At 35.0% G+C, this 24,600-nt stretch overlaps 2 protein-coding genes across 4 annotated transcripts in view; one reads left to right on the top strand and one right to left on the bottom strand.

The window, feature by feature from the left end:
- Nucleotides 1-917: 917 nt before the first annotated feature.
- Nucleotides 918-6,695, top strand: LOC105450095. Its single transcript, XM_011689749.1, has 7 exons — nucleotides 918-973; nucleotides 2,294-2,713; nucleotides 2,948-3,346; nucleotides 3,537-3,794; nucleotides 4,276-4,335; nucleotides 4,589-4,681; nucleotides 6,605-6,695. Exons 2-7 carry the CDS (start codon nucleotides 2,402-2,404, stop codon nucleotides 6,653-6,655), a joined length of 1,173 nt encoding a protein of 390 aa, XP_011688051.1. The 5' UTR covers nucleotides 918-973; nucleotides 2,294-2,401; the 3' UTR covers nucleotides 6,656-6,695.
- Nucleotides 6,696-14,841: 8,146 nt separating this feature from the next.
- LOC105450091 overlaps nucleotides 14,842-24,600 on the bottom strand; it is a 70,691-nt gene continuing 60,932 nt past the window's right edge. For 2 of the 3 annotated variants that reach the window (XM_011689740.1, XM_011689741.1), the window contains exons 3-4: nucleotides 16,768-18,643; nucleotides 14,842-16,450 (exon numbers count right to left, since the gene is read on the bottom strand). In XM_011689740.1, coding sequence (XP_011688042.1) covers nucleotides 16,228-16,450; nucleotides 16,768-18,545 — 2,001 coding nt within the window. In that variant the 5' untranslated portion in view covers nucleotides 18,546-18,643 and the 3' untranslated portion in view covers nucleotides 14,842-16,227. Of the gene's footprint in view, nucleotides 16,451-16,767; nucleotides 18,644-21,587; nucleotides 21,673-24,600 lie in introns of those variants that run through there. The other variant, XM_011689742.1, reaches the window with a different exon arrangement.

Here is a 24,600-nt window from a genome sequence, read left to right as displayed (position 1 = left end):
TGTCTAGTATATCACGCTATTTATTCACGTACATGTACAGTCGCCTACATTCGACGCCCCTTCACGTTCCAAGTTGGAAATGTGTTTATATTATAATTTGATTATTATTTTACTCTCTGTGTCCACGATTTTGATGTTACGGCTTCATTATTATTTCACGTTATACCAGAACGCCTGCACGCAGCACACGTGTAATTTATCAAAATTATTTTATACAAATTATGTAATAGAAGAAATAGTGCTATTTTCTTAAATTATTATATGTAATATTACACAATTTTTTACGGATTATAATATTATTAGTCCTACTTCAAAAACGTTTATTATTTGACTTTTACAAATATTTATTATTTTATATTCTACTTCTAACATTATTGTTGTTAAAGCAATAAATGTATAATTTTCGAAAATTATTGCTCATATAGAATACAATAACGTGTATTCGTTATTCAACTCTTGAAAGATTTTTTAATTTTTGCATTGTTTTATCACACAAATGGTAATATAAGCTGTTTGTACCTCAGGATATGAAATAAATATGTATATCCGTGCCGTATCTCTATTCTACGATAGTTTCATTGGGAAATCGAAGGGAAATGGGGTGCGTCCCTTGTAATAAAATCGGTGCTGTCGCGACGTACGTGGCCTTGAATGCAAACAGGCCGGCTCTTCGTGCAACACAATTGTATGCTATCTGCGGGCGCATCCGCGCTTCGACCGGTTGTCTCCACCTGTTATTCTTCTCCGCTGTTCAATTATTCATTCGGGGCCGACGTGGAATAATATTTAACGGTGTTCGCGCGCGGACATTGTGTTTGTGTGCCCGTCTCGCGGGTGTACGTTTACGCGGGCGGCTCTAATCCCGTTTTATCGCGCGCGACGAAAGTGCCGTGAAACGCCCCGGAGTCCTCACACAGTTCTCGCGACGTCGTCCGGGACGAATCGATGCGCTACGGAGGACTCGACCTGTAATGTGAGTAGGTACATACGGGTCCGGGCCTGAAACAGTTTCCCGAAAGTTTCCAATTTACGCGATCACGCAATGAATTAATTACGGCGAGCACGGATAAATCGCAAAGGATAAATCTCAGTAAATATATTGGACCGAAGTGGCCGTCTATTTTTGATGGATGATTGAATCTCGTGCGAATATTTAATATTTTCGAGATTATATAACTTTGTATTTTTCCATTCTCTTACCTCCCCCCCCCCCACCTCCCTCTTCTCGTCTTCTCTCTCTATCGAGAGTTATATATTTTCGGGATTTATAACGTTCCAGCCGACGAAAAGTTGCCGTCGAACTCGTGGAAAAAGTTTGAGTTTTTGCGACAGCTCCGGAATAGCCCAAGGGTCACGTTAAAATTCGCTTAACTTTTGGAATAAGGAGAGCGAGAGACACTCAGAATTTTTCGAACGTAATAGTCGATTTTATCGCGTCCGATCGCGGACTTGCCGTTTCAAGAGAAACTGCAGTTGGAGAAGAATAAAATTGTCTTCTTCCCTTGCTAAGATTTATGCCATTCCTTCGTAATTCTTCATCTATCCCGTAGTTTCCGTGCTTCCCCTCCCTCCCTCTCTCTCTCTCTCTCTCTCTCTTCTTACTCTCTTCCTACAGTTTTATTTATCGTAGCTCCACGTTGTTCTTCGAACGTTGCGTTTTCTAGGACAATGCAATTGATCGATGAACGTGGTGATTTCCGGGACACCAGGCAAAAGCGAACAGACTTTTCAGGACTTCGTTGATTCAATATTTACTCACGAAATTGAAGATGGACCTGATTGGAAGCTATACATTATCGACCTCCATACGATTGTAAACTTTGCTTTCGCGCCGCGTCCGTCGCACTAATCGACTTTAACAAATAATTAACTTTAACGAGTCTACACGTACAGAGAAACGACATCACACCGCAACATTCTCACTTCGAGAGGAATGGAGCACAATCTAAGTAATTCGCAAAGATTTGAAACTTTCTAATGTATATTTATATTTAAAAAATTCACACAGTTGATTTGCGATGAAAATCCCTATTTCAATTGAGTATTATGTTCACATTTTTTAATTCACATTTTCACGGTATTTTCAATTATATTTATCTATTCCTTCTATCTCTCGCAATGTATTATAACTATATTTTTTCGGCGGTAGTGTTAATGTAATTACATTATCGTGTAATAATCAAGCCACTCGAATACACCCCCTTTACATATAAAGTGCGTCCTTGTCTGCGTTGTATTTAAAATTTTATTTAAAAGCAAATGATTGTGTACTGGATAATTATCTATGCTCTAGACAGGTGCAAATTCTACCTCATTAGTAAAGACTGCATCAGGGAGGGACTCATGCCTGCAGCTAGATCTTATTGATTTAAAGAACGTCGATCGATTTTTCCCCGGATATATGAAGGCAATACAACCTGTCTCTTTAAATATGGAGACCATATTCGCTAAAATGAAGAAGAAACGTGTCGAGAAGTTTCGCGGTCCAGACTCGCCTCTTTACAAGGTCATCTGGCCAATGATCTACGTCGTGCGAATATTCGGTTTCGCCCCTTACAACTTCGCGCAAGATCGCCTGGTGCCGTCGAATATCAACCTGATCTTCACGGTGATCGCCGCTACTTTTTACAGCTACGTATTGTACGCGGTGTTTGCCAGGTTTCTAAGTGTCAAGAGGGAAACTTGGACTCTTGGAGGAACAGAGAACACGAAGGTAAGAAATCAGTTGAGACAGTGCAGAAGATTATTCGCGATAGAGACATATTGCCAAAAAAAAAAAAATAATCAAGAATTTATTTATTTATTTAAATTCACTTCAGCCAGAGAACCGGCTGCGCGTTAAATTAATTTTAATTCGTTCGAGTCTTCCAACACGTCTAATTAAGTACTTAAATTTTTAATTTTTACACCAACGAAAGCCGAAGACGATGTTTAAAATCAAATTCAGGTGATCATCAACTACACCGTGGTGATGTACGAGCTGGGCTTAGCGGCATTCACGAGACGCAGCTTTGTCAGGATTTGGAACGCGCTGCAGGATTACGACGAGAGTGTCAGGCAATTGGGCTATCCTCGCAAAGAAATGCGGACCGCGATTGTTGCGTGGATTCTCATAATTGTGTCCACGATCATTTGGATCATGATTAATCGCATCGGAATGTACGCCTTCATGGAGAAATGGTCCTCCAATATGGGATATATGATGCCCTACATCGGTACATCAGTGTCTGTCTACAAATTCGCGGCGATGGCTATTTTTCTAGGCCAGCGATTTCGTCACCTTAACGCGATTGCATTAAAAAATCTACCGTCGACGGAGAACAATGGAACAGTCATTAGCAAGAAGGTTTCACTCATCCTCTTAAAGAATGACATAATATAAAAATAATAAAATATATTGCAGAATTTTATACGTATATGTGAATATAAAATTTGCTTCCATTTAAATTAAATATTAGATACAATAATAATAAACTTTTATATTAGAATTAAATTGATAGCAAACGAATTATGACAATTTTATTTGTTTGCAAAAGACGATCCTGAGTCTACATAACGATTTGATGATCGCCGGGGAGGACTTGGAGTCGTTGTACTCATTGTCCCTCCTCTTCTGGCTCGGCCATCTAAGCCTGCACACCGTTAGCAACATATACTTTGTAATCACGTGGATGCTCGTGAAGCAGTGGGACGTTGAGTCGTGGCCGCTAGTCTCCTGCTTCTGCAACTGGCTACTGGCGTATCTCTTCCAACTGTTACTACTTCATATCGCCTGTGACTTCGCCTCATCTCAAGTAAAACTTTTCTGCCGATGCGAAGTTAGAATGTCCCTTTAAACTAAAAGAATGGTAAAGAGGTGTCGAGATGCCAACGTAAAAAAGAGAATTTATGTGCAAACTTCCGACAATTGCATATAAATCATGGCATATATATGCAGATTAAATAGAATATTTTTAGAATCTAAAAAATTTATATATGCAGAGTGTTTTTTGTAACTCGATTTAGAATATCTCTATTGTTTTTAATGATATGAAAAAAATATCAAAGAGAAGAATTGTTCGTTTCAAAGGGGAAAATATTACGAGCAAAAAATTGACATAAGATCTGGCGACCAATACCCCGAAACTTATTGAAAGTGCGAGACAATCATTTATTTGTCATATTCGATAATGGGCTTTTTGCTTAAAACTTGATCGAATTACAGGAAACATCTTGTATATAAATATAAGCAAAGAATATTTTTAATAGAAAATGTGAAAATGTGGTTTGTTTCAGGCTAATTGCATAGGTCCAATTCTAATCGAGTGGCAAGTAAGACTGATGAAAAAAAATAAAGTAAGTAGATGAAGCTTGGAATATTTCATTATTTTTCTTCCAATTAGAGATCAAATCCAATCCTTTGTCCAGTAAAATGTAATTTTCCTTGTTCTAATTGTAATTTTATCAATTTCCGTAAAATCTCTTTTGAGACTGTGTCATTATATTCAGCAATCATTTTAATACGACCGTAATCTGCATAAAGACTTCTCTCTCTCTCTCTCTCTCTCTCTCTGGCTCTCTCTCTCACACACTATCTCTCTGAATGCAGGAGGGCATGGAATTGTCATTGCAGTTTCTAAACCGAAAACTTAAGTTCTCCGCTGGCGGATGCTTTTACGTGAATCTCCCGTTGTTACGTTCGGTACGTAAGAAAACAGAGCAATGCAAAATATACTTTATTTAATTCTGTAAATATTATATTTTTCAGACTATACACATATATATATATATATATATATATATATATGTATATATATGCGTATAAATTAATTAAATTAATCAAGTTTGCAATGCCAATTAATTAAACAATGCTTGGAGTTAAGTAGCTCTTATTGTGGATTACATAAGAATCTCGGTTGGGCGGATTATACCGCGGGTATTCTACTTCCTATGCATCCGAGAATAATCGCAAGTACGTAGCGATTAATCCCGTGATTTGTCGCTCAAATTTCAACTTAGCCAAAAGTTTGATACCGGATGAGCGACGCTACGTGCATACGTGGAACACGTCGAAAGATTAAAAGGATTAATACCGGATAACGGCGAACGCTTCGCGGCATTAAGACCTTCGTTTCTCTCATCGAGATATTACGAATAAACGTAAATCATTGCGTCAAGATTTCGAAATTGCTGAATTATCCAGATGATTGCGTGGAAAATTAAACACGTTTTTCACCACGATATCATCACGCAGCAGCTATACGACTTAAAGAAGAACGAGTTTTCACGTATTTTCCGCGTCACGTTGGCGGTTTGAGATACTTAATTAAAGCGTCACGTTTATCGGACGTGATATTTCCATGTAAAAATATAGATATACACGACGGCAAAGATAGCAGTCACAGTGAAACGCGAAATGAAAATAAACGTTAGAAGTCATACATCGAAATATAAATTAAAAATAAACGTAATATGGTTTTAAATTGAAATGTATGTCGCCCGCGCACATATAAAATAATATATATATATATTTTTTGCCGCGTATATAAATATTTTCATTAATTGCTGTGTACGCGGCGCTTGCGGAAAAGCTCGCATGGAATATTCATCAACGTGGGTTTTAAATATAATAAACACTGATAGTCATATTCGCAATCAATAAACATGTGCTAAGAACAAATGTTATGGAATACGCGGAGAAAAAACATTGATGTTGTATTAACAGTATTGGCCAATAACAGTTTAATTGAAAATAATCTTGTTAATTCAATACCAATATTAATAAAACAAATAACATTTTATTAAAACAAGAGCTATTTATTTCATTAATTCTGATATTGAACGAACATTGAATATTATTTTCAATCAGATGCTGTCGGCTAATGCTGTTAATACATCTTTTTTTCCATATGTGTCAACGTATCGAAGTGTTTTCGTTTCGGATGCTGTGATATGATGAAGGTAAAATTTAATTGGCCCTGGCCTAGTATCCCGAGCGAATTCGGAGCGCTGTAAACACTAGTGTAAACGTGCTCGTAAATCGCCGTAGCCGGAAACACGCCCTTCGATTTCACGATTCCCGCAAACTGTGAATGAGGCTCGTGTGTACTCGAGTCGGTTCGCTGCCGCTTGTGGAATTGGTACTTGCGAAACTTTACAGCTAGTAGCGCAATTGTACGAGTACGTAACTTCGAGAGCACCCGACCCTTCGAAGTACTCACGATAGTTTCTGTTTAATGCGAAACTCCGATTTTCTTGCCGGAAATTGTCTCGGAATTGACGGTACTATATTTAGATCGCAATTATGTAGCACGTATTCATGAAGATTCTACACGTACATATTCGGGAATGTATAATGAACAATAATTAACAGTGTTTTGTATTGTGGATATTGTAATTTTTATTATTATATTATTATATTATTTTATATTTTGTATTATATTAAAAGGCAAGGATTAGCTTCAAGTATTTGCGATTGAACGAAATGACCTTGTGAAATAATTCACAAATAGCGTTATGATAGCATTGTAATTTAGATTTTGTTATTTATTCAGATACATCGAATACCTATCCCGGATTTTATTCGGATATTGGAAAATCATTATGTGATCGATATGGCTTTCAGATCGCCTCGCTGATGACCACGTATCTGGTTATACTACTGCAACTTCAATGAGACTGCGCTGGAACGCAATAAAAGTGAAGGAAATCGCGAGATCCGTATTTCCGTATTTCAACTATAAATTTCTAATGTGTGTTCTAACGTATATTCTATTGAGTCGATATATGTGAATGAAAAATGTTCAATTTTGAATCAATCTTCAAATAATGTGTCAGATAATTAGATAAATATATATAAACAAAATTGAGTTTCCTTATATTTGATATAATCGATAACAACAATCATTTTTGTGTAATTTTACAATAAAATAGATTAATAGATTCTGGATGCGAGAATAAACAATGTGTCACATTTTTTTCTCCGTAATTAGAAACTATAAATTTCTTTCTATAAGTCTCTTTACTACGATATACTGTTTAATTTTTTAAAACATTTATACTTGTGAAATTACTTAAAATTTAAGAAATTAACGTTCGATTAAGTTTTATCAAGTCTCTTCGTTTCCGATGAATTCTCAGGAGCTCGCTCCTTCCGTTCGACTACATCCGCTTTAAACTACTTTCGCTTTACTCAGTGGTAGCACGAACGCGCGGTGCGATGGCGAGGCTGCGCGCAACAGCATTTGCATGCGAATTGTTCCCGTCACTGATTACAGCAGCCTCTTTTAGATTTAATGCTCAAAAGAAGCCGCGTTTCCCAAACGTGCGAAGCGAATTTTTAAAATGGTCGCATCAAGATTGCATGAAATCATAATTGAACACCTGGATATATTTAAATGGGTTTATCAATTAAATTACAGTGTAAAAAAATTTTTGTATATAATATAAGATTATATGATTTTAAATACGTGCGACGAGTAACATAAAAATAATTTTTAAATAAGCAATACAGTAAAAATAAATAATGCGTAAATAATTTTTAGATAAGTTATTTTAATGTTTCTCCGTATCTTCAAAAATTCTCGATCGTATTGTACATAGTCGTTTTATACACAAAGCTTTACTATCGGTTACTTTCATTGTATGTTACAGCGCCATGTTCTAAGCTGACGCGAAGAAAATTAACAATTTCATAAATTGCAAAGTACTGTTGCGCGAGGAATTGACTTGCGAGGACTTCGCCTCGAGTAAATTGTTAATCTTGCGTGCACAATTTATGATCGATTCATCCATCGATCGGAAAAACTGTTTAATATAACTACGTGATACGGTTATCTGAGGTTTCAAAACATATAGATATATAACACACTACTATAAATTATCTCTTCTAAATTATAGATAAAACAAGAACGTGAACAAATGAGGTAAAAAATGAAATAAAAAATATAATTATATAACTATATGTTAAAATATAATTATATGTATAAAATATAATTATATATAAAATTATAATTATAATGTAATTAAAAAACATAATTACATTTAGAATATAATTATATGTAATTATATATTATTACATTATATATTATATTTGAAATATATTTACATATTTAATAACTGATACTATTTTATATCATTTACATACATTTTTTTATTTAGCTTTACATATCACGTATAAATCTCGTTTTTCATTTTGTAGATGCTCTTTTCAAACGAAAAATACTCAACTTTGTTTTATGTATAGCAAAGTACAATTATCATAATCACAGTCGTTCATGCAATTAAAGAAGTTTTCGCAAAATGCAAAGTTTAGCCATACCGTAAAAACATAGTGTATGTATTTTGCAAAACTTCTTTACCGTAATTAAGGATTAACGCTTGAAGAATTTCCAGCTCGAGCATACTAGAATTTCAGCATATTAGAATGTTACGAAGAAAGTTTCTGAAAAAAATACTCTCACAGTTTCCTGTTTAGTTTATAAATAAATAAATAATAATAATTATCTCAATAACATATATCTCAATAATAGTTTTTTCATAAATTCGACGAAGATTGAAGATTAAAATAATTTACCGATTGTTTAAAATTAATTAAATAATATAAATTCAACAAGTATCAAAAACTTTCCAAAAGGAAATTGTTCAATAAAAATTTTTCATACATTTATACGCGTGGTCTTTTATATATTTTACATATTTGTACATATTTTATCTTTTTTTATTAAATTTACTTAACTAAAATATAAAATGTCTCCTTCAATCGCTTCAAAAACTGGATTGTTCATCCCTACTTCCTTACTTCCAATATAATTCAAGAATATTGACATACTACTTTGAGTGTATCGCCGTTAAGTGTCGCATTATTACAGCTAATGAAAACGTCACGTCAATCATGCCTGTATAACGAGGCGCGAAATCCGCGTCTCTGCACAGCAAATCGCGGATCATAAGGGAGCTTTTACGTTACGATCACGATGGATCGTTTATAAAACCGACAATCTGGATTTTACCGTCAAAGCGTCTTGGGTGTCGCCGATATCGACATATTTTATTAGTTTACATCAAAAACAACATGAAGCGGAACAAGCTCTCTACTGCCGTACGTACGTAGGACTTCGACGACAGTCGATCGACTTGTTTGTTGCTCACGAGCGACAAAGGTCTGAACAATGATAATGGTCGGATAGATCGTTAAAAGCAAAGGAAGGAGGAAACTAGCTATACTCACTCATTCCTCAAATTTCAACAACGTTCACCTCTCTTTCACATTATTATTGTATTTATCAATAAAAGTATAATCCCTCTTCCTTCCTTCCACTTGTCGAATAATTCTTACTCGAGTAAACACACTTATCTTCTCCTTTGAAAGAGATGTACGTTAGCTTGCACAAAGGGGAGGGGAAGAAAATGAGAGATGTTGAAATATTAAAATCGAGGAAAAATATAAACCCCGACAATCTCACATTTCTGACATATTTTTCCTTTATACATTTCATATCTCTCAGTGCAATGCTCTTGCAAAATTTGATAAGTTTGCATCAACGCGTGAAGGTACGGGGAATTCGATATACGTACATTGACGGAGAAGAGAACATCTAAAAATTTACGTAGAAAGAAATTCAGAAAGAAAAATATAAAAGCTCCATTGTAAAGCCTACGCTTGTTCTAGCTTGATTTCAATTTTAATTTCGGAATGTAAATTTTAATGATTTATATCACAGGCTGTGTGAGACAAAGTCGAAGGAATAAAATTAAATCTAATCTACTCCGGCAGCGGAGTAGAATAATTTCGTGTTGTGTTAAATTAGAAATGATAGAATTTTCAAAGGACGCGATGCGAAAGTATATTACGTCATTTCAGTTAGATGAGATTTTGTTGACAATGAGAGCTAATTCTAGTATCAAAAACACCAAGGAGAAACGACGAGCTGTTTCAAACAATATTCTCATCATCTAAATTCTAGCTTTGATGTAAATTTTACTAAATTACGTCAAAAGCTGTGGAATAACGAAGAAGTGTGCTTGCACCACTGCGAAGGTAAGTAACGATCCCGCGTTATCAGGAAATGTCGAGATTCGACATGATCAAAGAGATTATCCTTCGCTAAATCAAAAGTACTTTATTAGATTTTTTAAGCAATACTAGAAGCTTCGAGCGTTTCCCTTTCAAAGTATGTTCCCTCTTATCTTCCAAGAAGATATTTCACAAAATAAGACAACGCACTAAACTACATTATATTCTATTTTGATAAAATAATTAATTATTTTTAAATAAAAATAAAAAGAATTAATTATTTTTAAATAAAAATATTTTAAACAAATATATTTTTAAATAAAAATAATTAATTCTCTTAAATAATGAAGAATTTTATCAATTATTTCATAGTACACGTTTAGAAGAACATGTTACTTAAAAAGATAAAAATATTACTGCATCAATATTTCAAAAGTATTGTAAAGAAGAAGAAACATTCACATATAAGTATGTGTATGTACAAGTATCTAATATCTTTGACAATATCTTGAAAGACGTTGAAAGATATATTTTAAAGCGATATGATAGCTCGATAAAAGTTGCGGAATGCAAACGAAGTGTTTTGCTTACGGTTTATATAAAGCCTCTTTTTAACCGACGTCCCGTGTCAATTTGGCGTCAGTGAATTTGCATAGTATTACTTCATCTTGCTTGCGGCGGGATAATGAGAGACTCCGAAGTGAGCGATGCGGAAATTTTAGAGAAAAATGTCCACATGTGGCTGTAATAATAATAATAATAATAATAATAAGAGATCTATCTACTCTAACAACTTTATTTATAAAAGATATTTTTCAAATTTATATAATTATAATATAGCGGTCACACCATATCAAATACATTAGATGCTATCGTGACTTCTTCTTGAATTGTTAAATTAAGAAATTGATGTACGCTTCTATTCTGCCTGATGCTATTAAAAGCCAACTATTTTATTTTGGAGATTAGTCAAAGGTTGCATCACTGCAATATCTAGTGTACATAGTTTCCTTCATATACATGGAAAAAATAAATACATATTTCTTCTACATATAAGAATTAGTTATAAATTAATATCTTATTATAATTAGGTAGTATTTGCTTATTAAAAAATGAAATGTTTTAATATTCTCTTTCCTTTATTTTAAACAATGATAATTTTCCTTTTTACCAATACATTATACTGTAGGAACAATGCATTATATTTTATATGCACATGACTCTCTCAAATACAACCTGAATTATTATTGCTCTCGAGTACGCCATTACTTCAACAACGGTCGGAAAAGTTTTTGACATTATTGACAATGCCTCAATTTTCTCTTTGTGGAAACATTCAGTACGGAAGAGAGGTAAAAAAAAAAGGACGAGAAACAATGATGAAATGCAGATACCGTTAATATTGAAGATTGTACGTGTGCATTTTTAAAAGTAAGAAAAAAAATAATAAAATGTCTGTTTTCTCCCTTTGTAAAAGTGCATTTTCACAAGTATGTACAACTGTGCGAAGAACCGACTATAATAATTCACGCCCTCGAGGGATTACGTTTTTCACCTGAGTACCTGAAAACTTTCCTTCTGCTTTTCAAGAGGCTTTCTATTATTCCCATTATTCTCAGAACGTTTGGGGGGGATATAATAATCCTACCTTTTTTGAGCTTTTTATAATCTTTCTTAGCTACATATTTTTAACGACAGTCCTGCAGTGACTTTCTGTGCCGGCGGTCTCTCGCGAAAACGTGACTCTCTTCATTCAACGACATTACAAGGTGCGAACAACGGCGGTCGTTGAGGAAAAATGGAAGAAAATGAGAAAATCGCCGTCATCGGCAGTCGGCAATGTTACTACGGCGGCGATGCATCTATTTTCCACGCCATCGCTCCGGAAAATTGCTCCTTTCGCTGGTTTCCGCGCCGACGTTATTCTTTCCCAAGCAGATGCACGTGATTTTCCCATGGTTCAAACTGATCATGCGATATAGGAAAAAAAAATCATTTATATTAAGCAGATGTTCCGCAGTCTTGTGATATCTATTGTACATCGGAGGGAAACTCAGATCCTTTTAGAAATTTAATACTGCAGGGGTCAAATAATCATTTTGAACATTAATGAACTGTTTGTTAATACTTTTAATACTCAAAAATAATTATTTGAGCCTTTTGATAATAAATTTTTGTAAAGGAGTAAAATGAATAATCTTCAAAGTTGTACTACATATTTTGAATACTTAAAAAAAATCTTATTGTTATTTTTATGAAATTATTATCTTAAGTTATTAGAAATTTTTGAAGATAATAATTTATATAAATATTTTATATTATTATTTATAAGATTATCTTAAACATTTTAATAAAATGCAAACTTTTGCAAAGGGAAAAGCAGCTATTGTAGAAGCTATTGATCAAGAAAGATTCCTTGTTTCGCGCGATCACATTCATGAATTAAAGTGTGATACAAAACAGAGAGGCATCCGCGATTTCGGCTGGCCGACATCGGCTGGCCAGCCTCGCCGTATTAATTTGCGACGGTTTATGGTGAGTTTCGAGTTACAGAGTTTCGTTGTTAATTCGGTTAAACGAGTTAACTCGCTTTCTCGTTAATGGGAATCGCCGCCGCCAAGATATGAATAGCATGAACGGTAGAATCCTAAATCCCGGGGAGATTTACGGCTCGGGAAGATGAACCGTAAATCTTCTTCGACCTTTTCTCTAAATGCTTAAGCAATGGGATCTTTCCTGTCGCTAATATTTAACTATGACTTATCGAAGGTTCATGCAATAATTCACGCAACACACATTTCAAATACACTTGCTTCAGTTCCGTAACAGAATTGATATAACATTTATGTCACATGTATATTTTGCCCCGGATATAAAAACGGCACGTTATCTTCCCTAGCGTTGAATATTGATTCGCTTGTCATTAAAATGTTAAAAATGTCACGGAAGTATTGCGCTCTCAAGGCAACGAGAATATTATTTTCTTATTTATTTGCGATGAAAAGATTGGCTATAGAAATAAAAATTGGTCGAGGAGTCAATAGAAGAGAATATCCCCGGGGATCACCTTGTGTGTACACACGTGGGCGAGTTTCAATGGGTGTACTTACGTCATTGCCCATTTTTAAACGTGGGCGGAAAACTGCAAACGCCACTACCTACGTCACCGAGCGATCGTACGTGATATCCCCGGCTCGATACGTTCCAAGAGTGAACCTGGCAAACATTCAAGGGAACGGATTTTTGAAGCTCGAGTTTGAAAAATTTGAATTTCACAGGTGGAGAACGTTATTGCAATAATAATTAATATTTTTAAAAAAATTAATATTTGCATTTTTTTCGCTTTATCTGTCTCGTGAGACAACTAGATTTCTGCGAGACGCATATTGTACCGCAACATTTTTTTAAATTTAATTAATTCCTTGAAAAAAAAGACAGTCGCGTCTATTATTTGTCTTTTGTAACCCGCGATTGAGCCACGAATTAGAGTGAACACACAGAAATAGGAGTGTAAGAGTTCTCAAGCTAAATCCTGATTTCGCAAATCGAAAAGTGTAAAACAAACAAATTCCTATCAATCCTTTTCGAATCGTCAAATTTTTTCACGAGCGATAGCTCCGTGATAGTACATGCAGTGAAAGATTTAACGAATTCGACACGCCGGAATCACACTGGATGTGGAGGAACGAAGAACGGAGCCGACAAACTCGCTGCGGTTTTGCGGATTAATTGAATTTCACGAGATAGATAGACAATAATGGAATTCCCGAATTTCGTCGCTCGTCATATCGATATCACTCGACAGCAGCTGTCAGTTTGCACTAACGACAATGCTGCAATTACGACAATTATAATGTCGCACGGGCAATTACAAAGTTTTCAAAGCGTTCTTCAAAAAAACACAGATAATGGCGATACTGTTAAATTTAATCACAGATAAACAGTTTTTTTAACGAACAAGGAATATTATTTTCGAGATTCCATTTAAAAATTATAATTAATTACTAATAAAATTGAAATTGACCTACATTAAGACATCGCTACGATTTTTTTTAAATTGAGTCAAGCAAAATAAACGCAGTTAAAAGAAAATTTACGAAAATACTGCGCGAGCTAATCCTGCGGGACAAACGTATCGTCGTCGTCGTCGTCGCAGGATTAAGAGAGTGACACAATGTGTCGCGTAAACTCCATGAAACTCAAACAGCCAACCGTTCTTCGAAACGAATAGCTTCTACCGGGAAAATTCTACACACTTTCTGAATAGCGGTGACAATAAACGTCCCTCTTGCGCGCGAAAGCGGCCCGTTGTTACGTGTAGTTTCCAGTACATTACAGAGTACCTTCCCCAAACAAACATATCCCGTCTTTATCTCGCGTGTTTGCCATCTCTATACGCCGGATGATCGTTGTCGCGAGCACCGTAGTGCGCCCGAGTGCGAATTTCATGCAAATCGACCTGACATTCGACCGTTAGGTATAAACAAACGTTCGTGACGTCGTTTAGGTGTTGCTGCCGTTATTAAAATTTCCACTTTATACATCGGTGTTATTGTGTTGACAATGTGTCGACCCCATGCATACCATTAATCTTAGATTCGTAAACATCCCTAACGAACGTCTAACTGCGGGAAGGAACTTGGTAATTTTCAGAGCTTTACGTCAAGATTTTCAGTCGAGAATCGGGACAATTCTCAAACGATATACCGGCAGTATTAAAATAAGATTATACAATTTCTGCAAGTGAAAATGTTCTTGAAGAAATATTTATATCTAGCTGACCGTAATAATGATAAAGAAAATGATCGAAGGATTTGCTTGTTGAGGGATATTTGAAGTTCCGAAGGTGGGTAACATTTTGTATATATTAATCTCTCGAACACAATGTGTGATGCAGTCAATTGTATACACTATCGTATCAAAATGCCACTTATCCCTTAACTATAGACTATAGTGTATAAGTTTTTCTGCGCCGCGAAATTGCTACTAATAATCCGTCCACTGCTACTCGAGATCTTCCTCAACTTTTCCGAAAGAAATACGAGAGACTCGAGGAGAGCATCTTTGTCAATAAGAATAAAGATTACATGATATCGCTCTTCTTATCTTTAAAAGAATCTTCGTCGTGCCATTTTGCGAGAAATGAACAAGATCTACAGGGATAACCACGAATCTGTCGAATGTTGGGTACCTTATCGATTTCGACGAGAGAAATGGACAAATAAATGGAACTGCTCGCAAATGTCAAATTCCTTTTATCTCTTACGCAATACGAGAAACAGTAAGGTAATTGAATACAATATTAAAAAGCTAAAAAAAAGATAATTAAAAGTGCGATCTCGTGTGCAGTACTAATTCGCGAAATTTATGAAGAACGTGCAAAGTATTACTGAATTACTTTTTTTTCCGGTAGAAAATTCTTGAAAAATAAAACTACTGTATTACGTTTTTTCCAGTAGAAAATTCGTAAAAAATAAAATTACATTATCGTTCAGCTTCTCTTTGGTGAAAATCTCTCTGAGTGCTGGCAATGATGGTTTTTTTTTTTTTAAAGAAGATAAACGAAACACAAATCGAATTTTTATCTCTTCGGATCACATTTTTAATTGGGACATTTGCAAGAATATCTCGCATAATCTCGCATCGAAATCGGTGTTATAAAGCTATAAGAGATAATTATTTTAAGATTCAAACTTCAACTTCGTTGAGTATCGTCAATAGACATGCAAATAGATTAATGAATAGATAAATAAATATGTAAGTAAAATTATCAGTCAAAATGCTCGTTGAATCTGAATTCTATCGAGTATATAACAATTGCACAAAACGGTACACGGCATTTACAGTGTCAATTAATATCAATACGTCAGAGCGAATTGACGCGGCAAGCCCGTCTGCCAATGATCTGTCGACCATTTCGACGTAAAAACAACGGACCAAGCATAAATCGAAGTTGCTCTTGTCGACCTAACAATACCAGTGAAACTGACAATGAATCCATCCTAGATCCAAATGAAGCGACGCGCACGTAATCATAAATAATTGTCAAACGGTCGTAAATTAATTTTCAAAGATCAACATTCGATTGTGTGAGCAGCTTGATCATAATTTAGATAGATTACTATCCAGCATGACGTATTTCAGAATTGACGGAGTTTAATTAAACTGCGATCTGGAAAATTTCATCCAGGCCGAAAGTTCTCTTCCCGAGGGGGAGTATCGCTGGTTCCCTTTTAAACGTCGAGATTACTTTCAATCGCTCGTAATTTCTCTCGTGATACAGAAAATCTCAAGTTCTTCGGACTAACGGTGGCGTAACGGCGCGTGTCAGGCACGTTATCATGTATGGCAAGTAAGAGATCCGTACTGAAGTTGCACAACATAGGAACATTATGGACCGGTGTCTGCTGAGGAACGAGCCCATCGAGCGCCGACGTTGACTTGTACGGACGTGATCTGACAAATGTATTCATAAACACATATTTATCATTTATCTTAAAGCGATTACGTTTCAAAAGCATTGCAAATTATGTAAACTATTTATACTTTACTATCGATTACCTTTACAATAAAAAATAAAAAATCAAAATAAAATTTTGTCTTTCTCCGTCATTCTATTCTATTATTATATTTTAGAATATATATTTGTATATATATAAAATAATTGATATTTTTATACGTAATATTATTATAGTATCATATTTTTACGTTTGAATGTATAGTGCAATAATATTATTTATTAATAATAATCGTGTTATTATCATTATAATTACCTCGACAGATTGCAGCTACTATTCAGAGATAACGTTAACCATTCGGACATCCTGGAGTACGAGCTACTCAGATCAGCTTCAGATACGGGCGACATACCTGAAGACTCCAATTCACGCGTATCAGATTCACGTTCCTTCGCGTCGCGTCTCATCTTCTCCTCTTTCTCTACCGACTCCTTCTCCATTGTTCGGTCTAGCCCCTTTGTCTTTGAAACGAAGGGGTATTTAGAGATCTCGTTTCGGATCGAATAAGGGTGCTTCAGATGCGGCGGGTATCCGCAGGAGGCCTTCAACTTCGAAGGACTCGCGAGTATCGTGCTCTTCAACGAAGATTCGACGTTCTGGTGGTTCTCTTTGCAAGAGGTGGTCGCGCGATGCGAGGATACGTAGGAGGTCGAGTCGGAAGGCTCGGAATCGCTCGTGAATTTTTCACGGGGCACTTCGGTCAGGACCATGCGAGAACTTTTTGACAAGATCTTGCCGCTGTCGCTGGCGCTTTTAGCGCGGCCGAAGGTTCCGAAGGTCGGCGGCTTCTCGGGATCGGACTTCTGCGAGGAAGAAGATGACGAAGATTGAAACCGTTTGATAAATCCCGAGTCGGAGGTACGTTCATTCGGTTGTTTCTCCGCCGATTTCTTCCAGACTTTCTTGTAGTTCAGCAGTTTCGTATTGAGTGTCGACTTCAGTAACTTCAGCGGTCCCTTTCGCGACAGCTTCTCGCCCATCGCTGATATCCACGGTATACAGGTATCGCTATCGATCTTGATCGGCCGATCTTCATTTAGCGAAGCACCGATTGCTAGCGGCGACTTCCGGTTGAAGTTAGACGGACTCGGAACTTTGGAATCCCGAGTCTCTCGGTTCTTCGGAATATCTTTGGAAAACGTAACGGTTACGTCTTGAAAGGATGAATCCAACCGCAGATTACAGTCACCGCTATTTATGCTTATGTTAGCGTACGATCCCGAGCCTGAGGGGGACTTCAACGACGACAACGAAGTTGAGGAGAGTCCAGGCTGCCATCGTTCGTCTTTGAAGTTGTATAGGCCGGCTTGTAAGTTTCTGTAGCTGTTATCGCTGCTCGAGTCGCAAGAGCTTGTTAAGATGTCGTCAAGAGGATCCTCGCAGTTCAAATCTTTGTCTTCAGCATCCTCCAAAGGACTTGAGCAAATCATTAATTTATTCTTCATCGATTTATCCGCCAATTTTTTATCTCTCTTCTTCAAATGCCACGTTTCACTCCTCTTCGAAGGGCTGGATTGTACGTTCAGTAGATCGTTCATGGAGCTGTACATATTGATCCTAGAAGAGAGTCCCGGCCATTTCTCCGAAACGGTTTCTTTATCGCTCTCCGGATGGTACCGATTAAGAATTATAAAATCATCTTCGACTTCGCGTGCCACAAACGAAGACAAAAAGATCTTGGATTTTTTGTCTAAATTGTTCCGACATTGCGAGCTGGGCGCATCGCATATCGCGAGACTCGAGTCGCTCTTCTCCATATTCTTCCGATTCCGGGCGACATCAAGAGTGTTAAAGAAATCGAATCTCTCTCGTTCCCGCTGACTAGTCTCGTTAAACGCCCTTACACCTGACTCGTAAGCTTCGACGATCTTCTTAACGAAGTTACCGTCGCTCGAAGTTGACGATTTCGATATGATATCCCGACAGTTGGCCGACACCGAGCGGAAGCCAGTCTCGAACTCCCGGATCAAGATCTTCATATTCGGCATATTCTTCGGTATGTCCGGCAGCACACGAACTCCGTTAACGGGCATGTTGATGGCGATTAAAAATTAACTGAGGCTCGTTTGGCGGACAAAACAGGCCGTGTATCTAGCTCAATTTGCGTTTTCCTTGATTTATTGGTCCGGAACTACGAAGATAAACGCAAACATTTTGTATGAATTTTTGTCAACTAAAATTAAGTAGCAAGAATATTTAATGACAAATTTAATAAGCATGTGAGTATATATGTTAAAGATGGTTTCTTCTTAATACCTTTTAAAAAAATATATTTAATATAATAATAGATAATATATATTAGATATAAAGTAATTTTTATTATGTCGTATACTTCAGAAAACAGTAAAAATTATTATTTAATTATTTAATATCTATGCATAATACACAGAGTTCAAAAAGAATTTATTCGTATATTCAGTCGTGCGTGTGAAGTTAGCATCCCAACAATAAAATTCCATAGTTCTGATTAGAGTACCGCTTCATTTCGAAGAGACAACGAATTTCCTATAGTTTATAACAAGTCACACAAAACTATTCAATCATGATAATGAATTTTGATAAGAAGTTATCATCCCATTTTTTAAATTTAAATTAAAAATTGTTAAGCCGAACTCTTGTTATAAACTATAGGAAACTCTTCGTTTCTTCAAAATGAAACGGGAACTGTAATTAAAAGTATAGAATTTTATTTTTGGAGTGCTAACTTCACACACGCTTCAGTCGTATGTCATCAATTTTGAATTTATTTTCAGATGTAAAAAGAATTCTTTTTCAAAATTTAAAAAAAAAAAATTCTTTTTGCATCTGAAAATGAAATCAGAATTGATGACATATAACTGAGTTCTTTCTAAACTTTCTGCGCTATACGAGGAGTGTCCTTACCTACATTTCATTTTTCAATTCAATTTTCAAATTGACAAATAATCTAATACAAATATTAATCGTGCTCTGTTTAATTTGCATTGTGTCTCTTTATTACAAATCATAAAATAAAAATTATGTTCAATGATTACTTCAAATATCTCGTGGATGTTTGTCAACGTGTTAAGTAACTAATTAGAGCATCGACAAGGAACGATTATTCATGCTAATCAGAAGCATCTGTTTTTCTGTGAAGCGTATAACCCCGTTTTGCCCATCAATTCGCTCGATTCTAATCCGTCGCAGCGGTGATTACGCAATTCGATTTACTTATTTTTGTCGAGGCGGCTAAGCCTTCGTAACGGCAATAAGCAGCATATGTTTTCGCTAATCTTCATAGACATAATAACGTGATGAAATAGAAAAGATATAAGAGACTTAAAATTTTAAAATAAAAAATGGAAGACAGTAACAGTCAATCATACTATAAATATCTCAATATCCTTCTTTTTTTAAATTCTATTTTTCGCTTTTATTTTCCATTTTATTATAATTATCATTATAATAATTAAAATTATTATAAACAGAGTGTGAATATTTAGTATGCCTTATAAAAAATACGGTAACTATGACACAAATATTGTACAATAATTTTTTGTCACTTTTGAATTTGAATTTTCTAATAAATTTTATATAACGATTTTACTTAATTAATCACTTTTCAAGGAAGATATTTAAAAATATTGAAGAAACATTAACTTCTTCCTTTATCTTATATTATATTTTACATTGTTCTATTTTATTTTCTACATTATAATGATTATCTAAATTTATCACACAATAAAATTTTATACTAATGTACTAAAGATAAAGACAATTATAATATGGGGATGTTATAACTACAGCAATTCCAATTAATTATGTAATTAATTTTCGAATAAATTTTATGTAGTGATCTTTTTATTACGTTCTACTCTCACGTTTCGCATTTTTGCCTTTACAAAAGCCGTTGTTTGTATATCCAATATATTTCCGGCGTCAGTTAGTGTGACAAAAGTGCTTATTCCGACACACAACCTCGTTATAGTGATAAAAGTCGAGCGATAAATCGACAAAGAACCCCCAGCTGACGACGGCGCCAGTTGAAGCGGCGACGAGGAATTAGAGCAAAATGAGAATGTAAATCGTCGACAAATCTTGCGATCAATTCGTACATGTATTTTCGCATGAAATTAATTGTCCGTAATATTTCTGCCTGCTTTCTAATTATCCTTTCGCTCGTCAATTTAATTTTTTTTTTCATAATAAATTTCAGCAAAGTTTGTTTATAGCTTGTGTCACGAACAAAAAGTGTTTGTAGCCTGTTAGGTTTAAAAGTATTATAAGTCCTTTCATATTCCATACTATAATTATTAATTAATATTTATTTCAAAATTAAGTCCAGTAATTAATTATAAATTCAAATTAAAAGCTAATAATAATAATGGATAATATATACAAGACATAGCGATCCTGAGTTCATTTAAATCGAATTTATCAGGATAGTATCAAGAGATAGGTAATAAAAATATTAATATAAAAAAATAGAAGAATTATTAGATAAGTTTAATATAAAAAAAACTTGTGCTATCACTGTATATATTAAGATCTTAGTCTCAATTCTGTAATACGTATATCGGAATAATAGCTAACAAATCTCGCAGAGGAGACATAAGTCTTTCCCTTATGCAAACTCCTTCACAAACGCGACATAAAAAAACAAAATTTTCAGATTTCTTAACACAGCATAATAGTGAGCGGTCGAGCGCGAATCATCCATCAATTGCACGCGGCCATTCGCTCAAGGTGTTGGCGCGCGAGTTATCATCTTGACGACACACGCGGGAATAACATATGCCTGAAGGATGATCGTGCTTATCGCGAGAAAAGTTTCGTACAGGCGCATACATTTACATGTGCAAGAATACCGCGAGATCTCCTTTGATGTTGCATAAAATAAGTTTTTTTAAGTGATCAGTAATTCACTTCAATTCCGTATAAAATCGAACAGCAAATAAATGTATAATACATTAATATATGTACATATAATATTTATGTCATAACAATTGTTAAAATACTAAATATAAAAAAAAATACGAAACTGCTGTCAAAAATATATGAAACCGTTACCAAAAATATAATTGAATTAAAATTATACGCAATCGTGTTTATACCCAATAGATGGTTGAAGAAAATGTGTTAAATAATCGCTGACCCACGACATCGTCTTCCTTTAAGTAAAACGCTCCTCTGAAGAATTTCCTCGTATAGATCGCTCCCTCACGCGATTGCATGTCAAGCTTCTGGCTACTTTAAGTTAGACGCGAAAACGGATTCCTCGCAATCTCTTGCTATGCAGGATACTTCACACTACTTTCTCGCCGAAATAAAGCATCTAATAGCATTTAATAGCTAATAGCAGATTCAAACAAAATTTAATCGGATAAAATTTACTGAATAGAAAACAATAAAACCGATAAACCTTAAAAGAAGAAAACTACGAAGAATTAGAAGCGAATAGAAATTACGCACAAGTAAAAATTATAGGTACATGAAATCAGAATGTCTCTCAAAAAGATTATATTTACATAAATATTATGTAAATATAAAAATATTTCTTAAATTATTAAGTTGTTTTTTCTCATTTTGTCTGGAAATATTTTCTTATTAGTTTTTCAGAGAATTTTCTTTGTAAAATTTCTTTATTAATTTTTTCTGATTATTTGAGATAATTATAATTACGTGGCATGCAAATATTATTTCTGTTAAAGTTGATTAGTCAAATTGTTAATCAATCAAAAGATCAGTTTTTATTTTCTATTTACGTTCACTTCAAAATAATTTAATTCTTAATATGTTGAATATAAAGTTTTACATCGAATAATTAAGAATGGAAAACGCCAAACACTGTCAGAGCGCATCTTGGTGATTCCATAATATTTTAAAGTATAGATCTTACGATTTTTTTGTTCAAATAAATCGCCTAAAAAAATCGTAAGATTCACACTTTAGAATATTATGGAAGTACCAAGATCCGCTTTGACCGTGTTTGACGTTTTCCGTTCTTAATTGTTTGTAACATTCCTTGGTTTATCCTGATACTTAATTATCTTTATCGAATATTTGTTATAAAAATATATTTGTCTTTGTTTCTAATCGACAATGTTTCAAAAACACAATGGCTCGTATAAAATTTCAGTAATTTATTAAAATCTTTTTCAACAAAAAAGAATTTCTCAAGATTTCTTTTACTAGACAGCTTCCAGAGTTCTTTCTTTCACAAGCGAGGATTTGCCCCTTGCAATTTTCCCGCCATGAAATTTCCCTTGGCGCGTTTCTTTTATTACAAAGGAATACTATTATCTCGATAAATACTTGTACGGTCAAATTGATTCATATGTTATTACGTGACATTCTTTTTTTTTTCATTTTATTTAGCTATTTTTATTTACTTAAAAACTTATCTATTCAACAATTTATCTCCGAAGATGCAATATGTTAAGTAACGAGTCATTGCTTTTCTTTTTTAGAGCGCAGCCGAAGGCTTCCTTCTTTCAGGTCAGACAGCCCGGAGCCAAGAGTGCCGCAAAAGCTACTGCTTTTATTGCTAATCCCAAATGGGATCTCTTTTAGAGAAGTGTTCAGAATGCGCAGAAAAGCCAAATCTTTTTTGGGGAAACTGTTAATTACGAAGAAAGATGCTGAAAGTCTGACACAAATTCGTTATTCGCCGCAGTTCACCCGCGAGTTATTATTCCGCATGACGCAAAGCATGCGTTTTTAAACATTGCATATATACAGCGTATAAATACATCCCTCTTCCTTTTCCTGAGAGAGAGAGAGAAAGGAAGGTATTTTTCATATTTATATTTTAAACTTTCATATTTTAAACTTTTGACAACTGAGTTTCTTCTCCATTTGCGCGAAGCAGAGGGGAAGAAATTTGTATGAAAAGTTTGTTTCAATTCGGAAGAGAATCCTCCCGTGTTATTACATTATATTTGCTAGACATACTTCTTCTCGTGCTATGCATTTTTTCTCTGTCCGTGAGAATTGCAATATGTCAAGGAATTTAAGAGACGCGTGGAAAATTTTGAAGCGTGAGTTAGATAAAAGTAATATTTCCATCGTGCGACGGTCTTGTCCGAGTTTCCAGGATTCACTACTAATGTTGGAACGACTGCAGTTTGCATGGACAATGGTACCGTGGCGCGAAAAGAACATCGCGTGGAATAATACAAAACTCTGGTACGTACAACGTCGCCATCAAGTTTTCTGCCGCGGCGGAATAAATCTCGGTGAAATATGCAAAACGGAGGGTGTGTACCGTTTCCCCCGACGATGGCGGCGTAAAAATAACGCGCGATAATTACACAAAGATACACCCGCCCGCTCTCTTACAGTTAGCGGAACCGTATAAACCGCAAAGTTTCGCGTCACGCCGCGCAACGAATAGAGAAACTTTGGATGGTTAATCTTTATCATAGCTGGTTGCAAACGACTCGCACAAACAAATTCGTTATTTATAGAATCCCGTTTACGCGCAAAGATATACGAAAATACGAAATTAATATGCTTAAAAGCTCATTTTGTATAACTTATAAACGTTTCGCGACTTCGGCAACAAGTAGTAGTATACACACATACACGGCAGCATCTTAATATAAAATATATGTGTAAGTATCATTATATTTAATATTCAATATTGTATTAACACGTAGTTTACTCAGTAAATTTTGTGTACTTTACGACAATAGAATTTCCATTACTAAAAGCACATAATGATAAAATATATAATATATGATTAAATAATGTGTATATCTTCATGAATAGTGTGTGGAAACTGAAGGGTCAATCACTACTAAAAAATGTACAGTAATTGCCAATTGTGGCAATACAACACACTTTATTGCTAGTATTGCTATTGTATTGCTTTCGTATTGTCAGTAATATTGATCTATTATCTCATGTACTGCCACCTAATGCACATTATTGCCAAGTATTGCTAATGTATTGCTAGGTATTTCTCGAAGTATTGCTATGTATTAATAGCGTATTGCTAGTATTGTTATAATAAAAAATGTACACTGATTCCCACAGTGGTTGACCCCTCGGTGGAAACGCACTTTTTATATTGTTAATCTATTTATTCATATCATTCATTACTTTTGCATTAGATAGCATTTA

Source organism: Wasmannia auropunctata, unplaced genomic scaffold (genome assembly GCF_000956235.1).
Source record: "Wasmannia auropunctata unplaced genomic scaffold, wasmannia.A_1.0 LD336069.1, whole genome shotgun sequence".
Classification (NCBI taxonomy): Eukaryota; Metazoa; Arthropoda; class Insecta; order Hymenoptera; family Formicidae; genus Wasmannia; species Wasmannia auropunctata.
The sequence above is the reverse complement of the archived record's forward strand: the minus strand, read 5'-3'. Positions and strand labels throughout refer to the sequence as shown.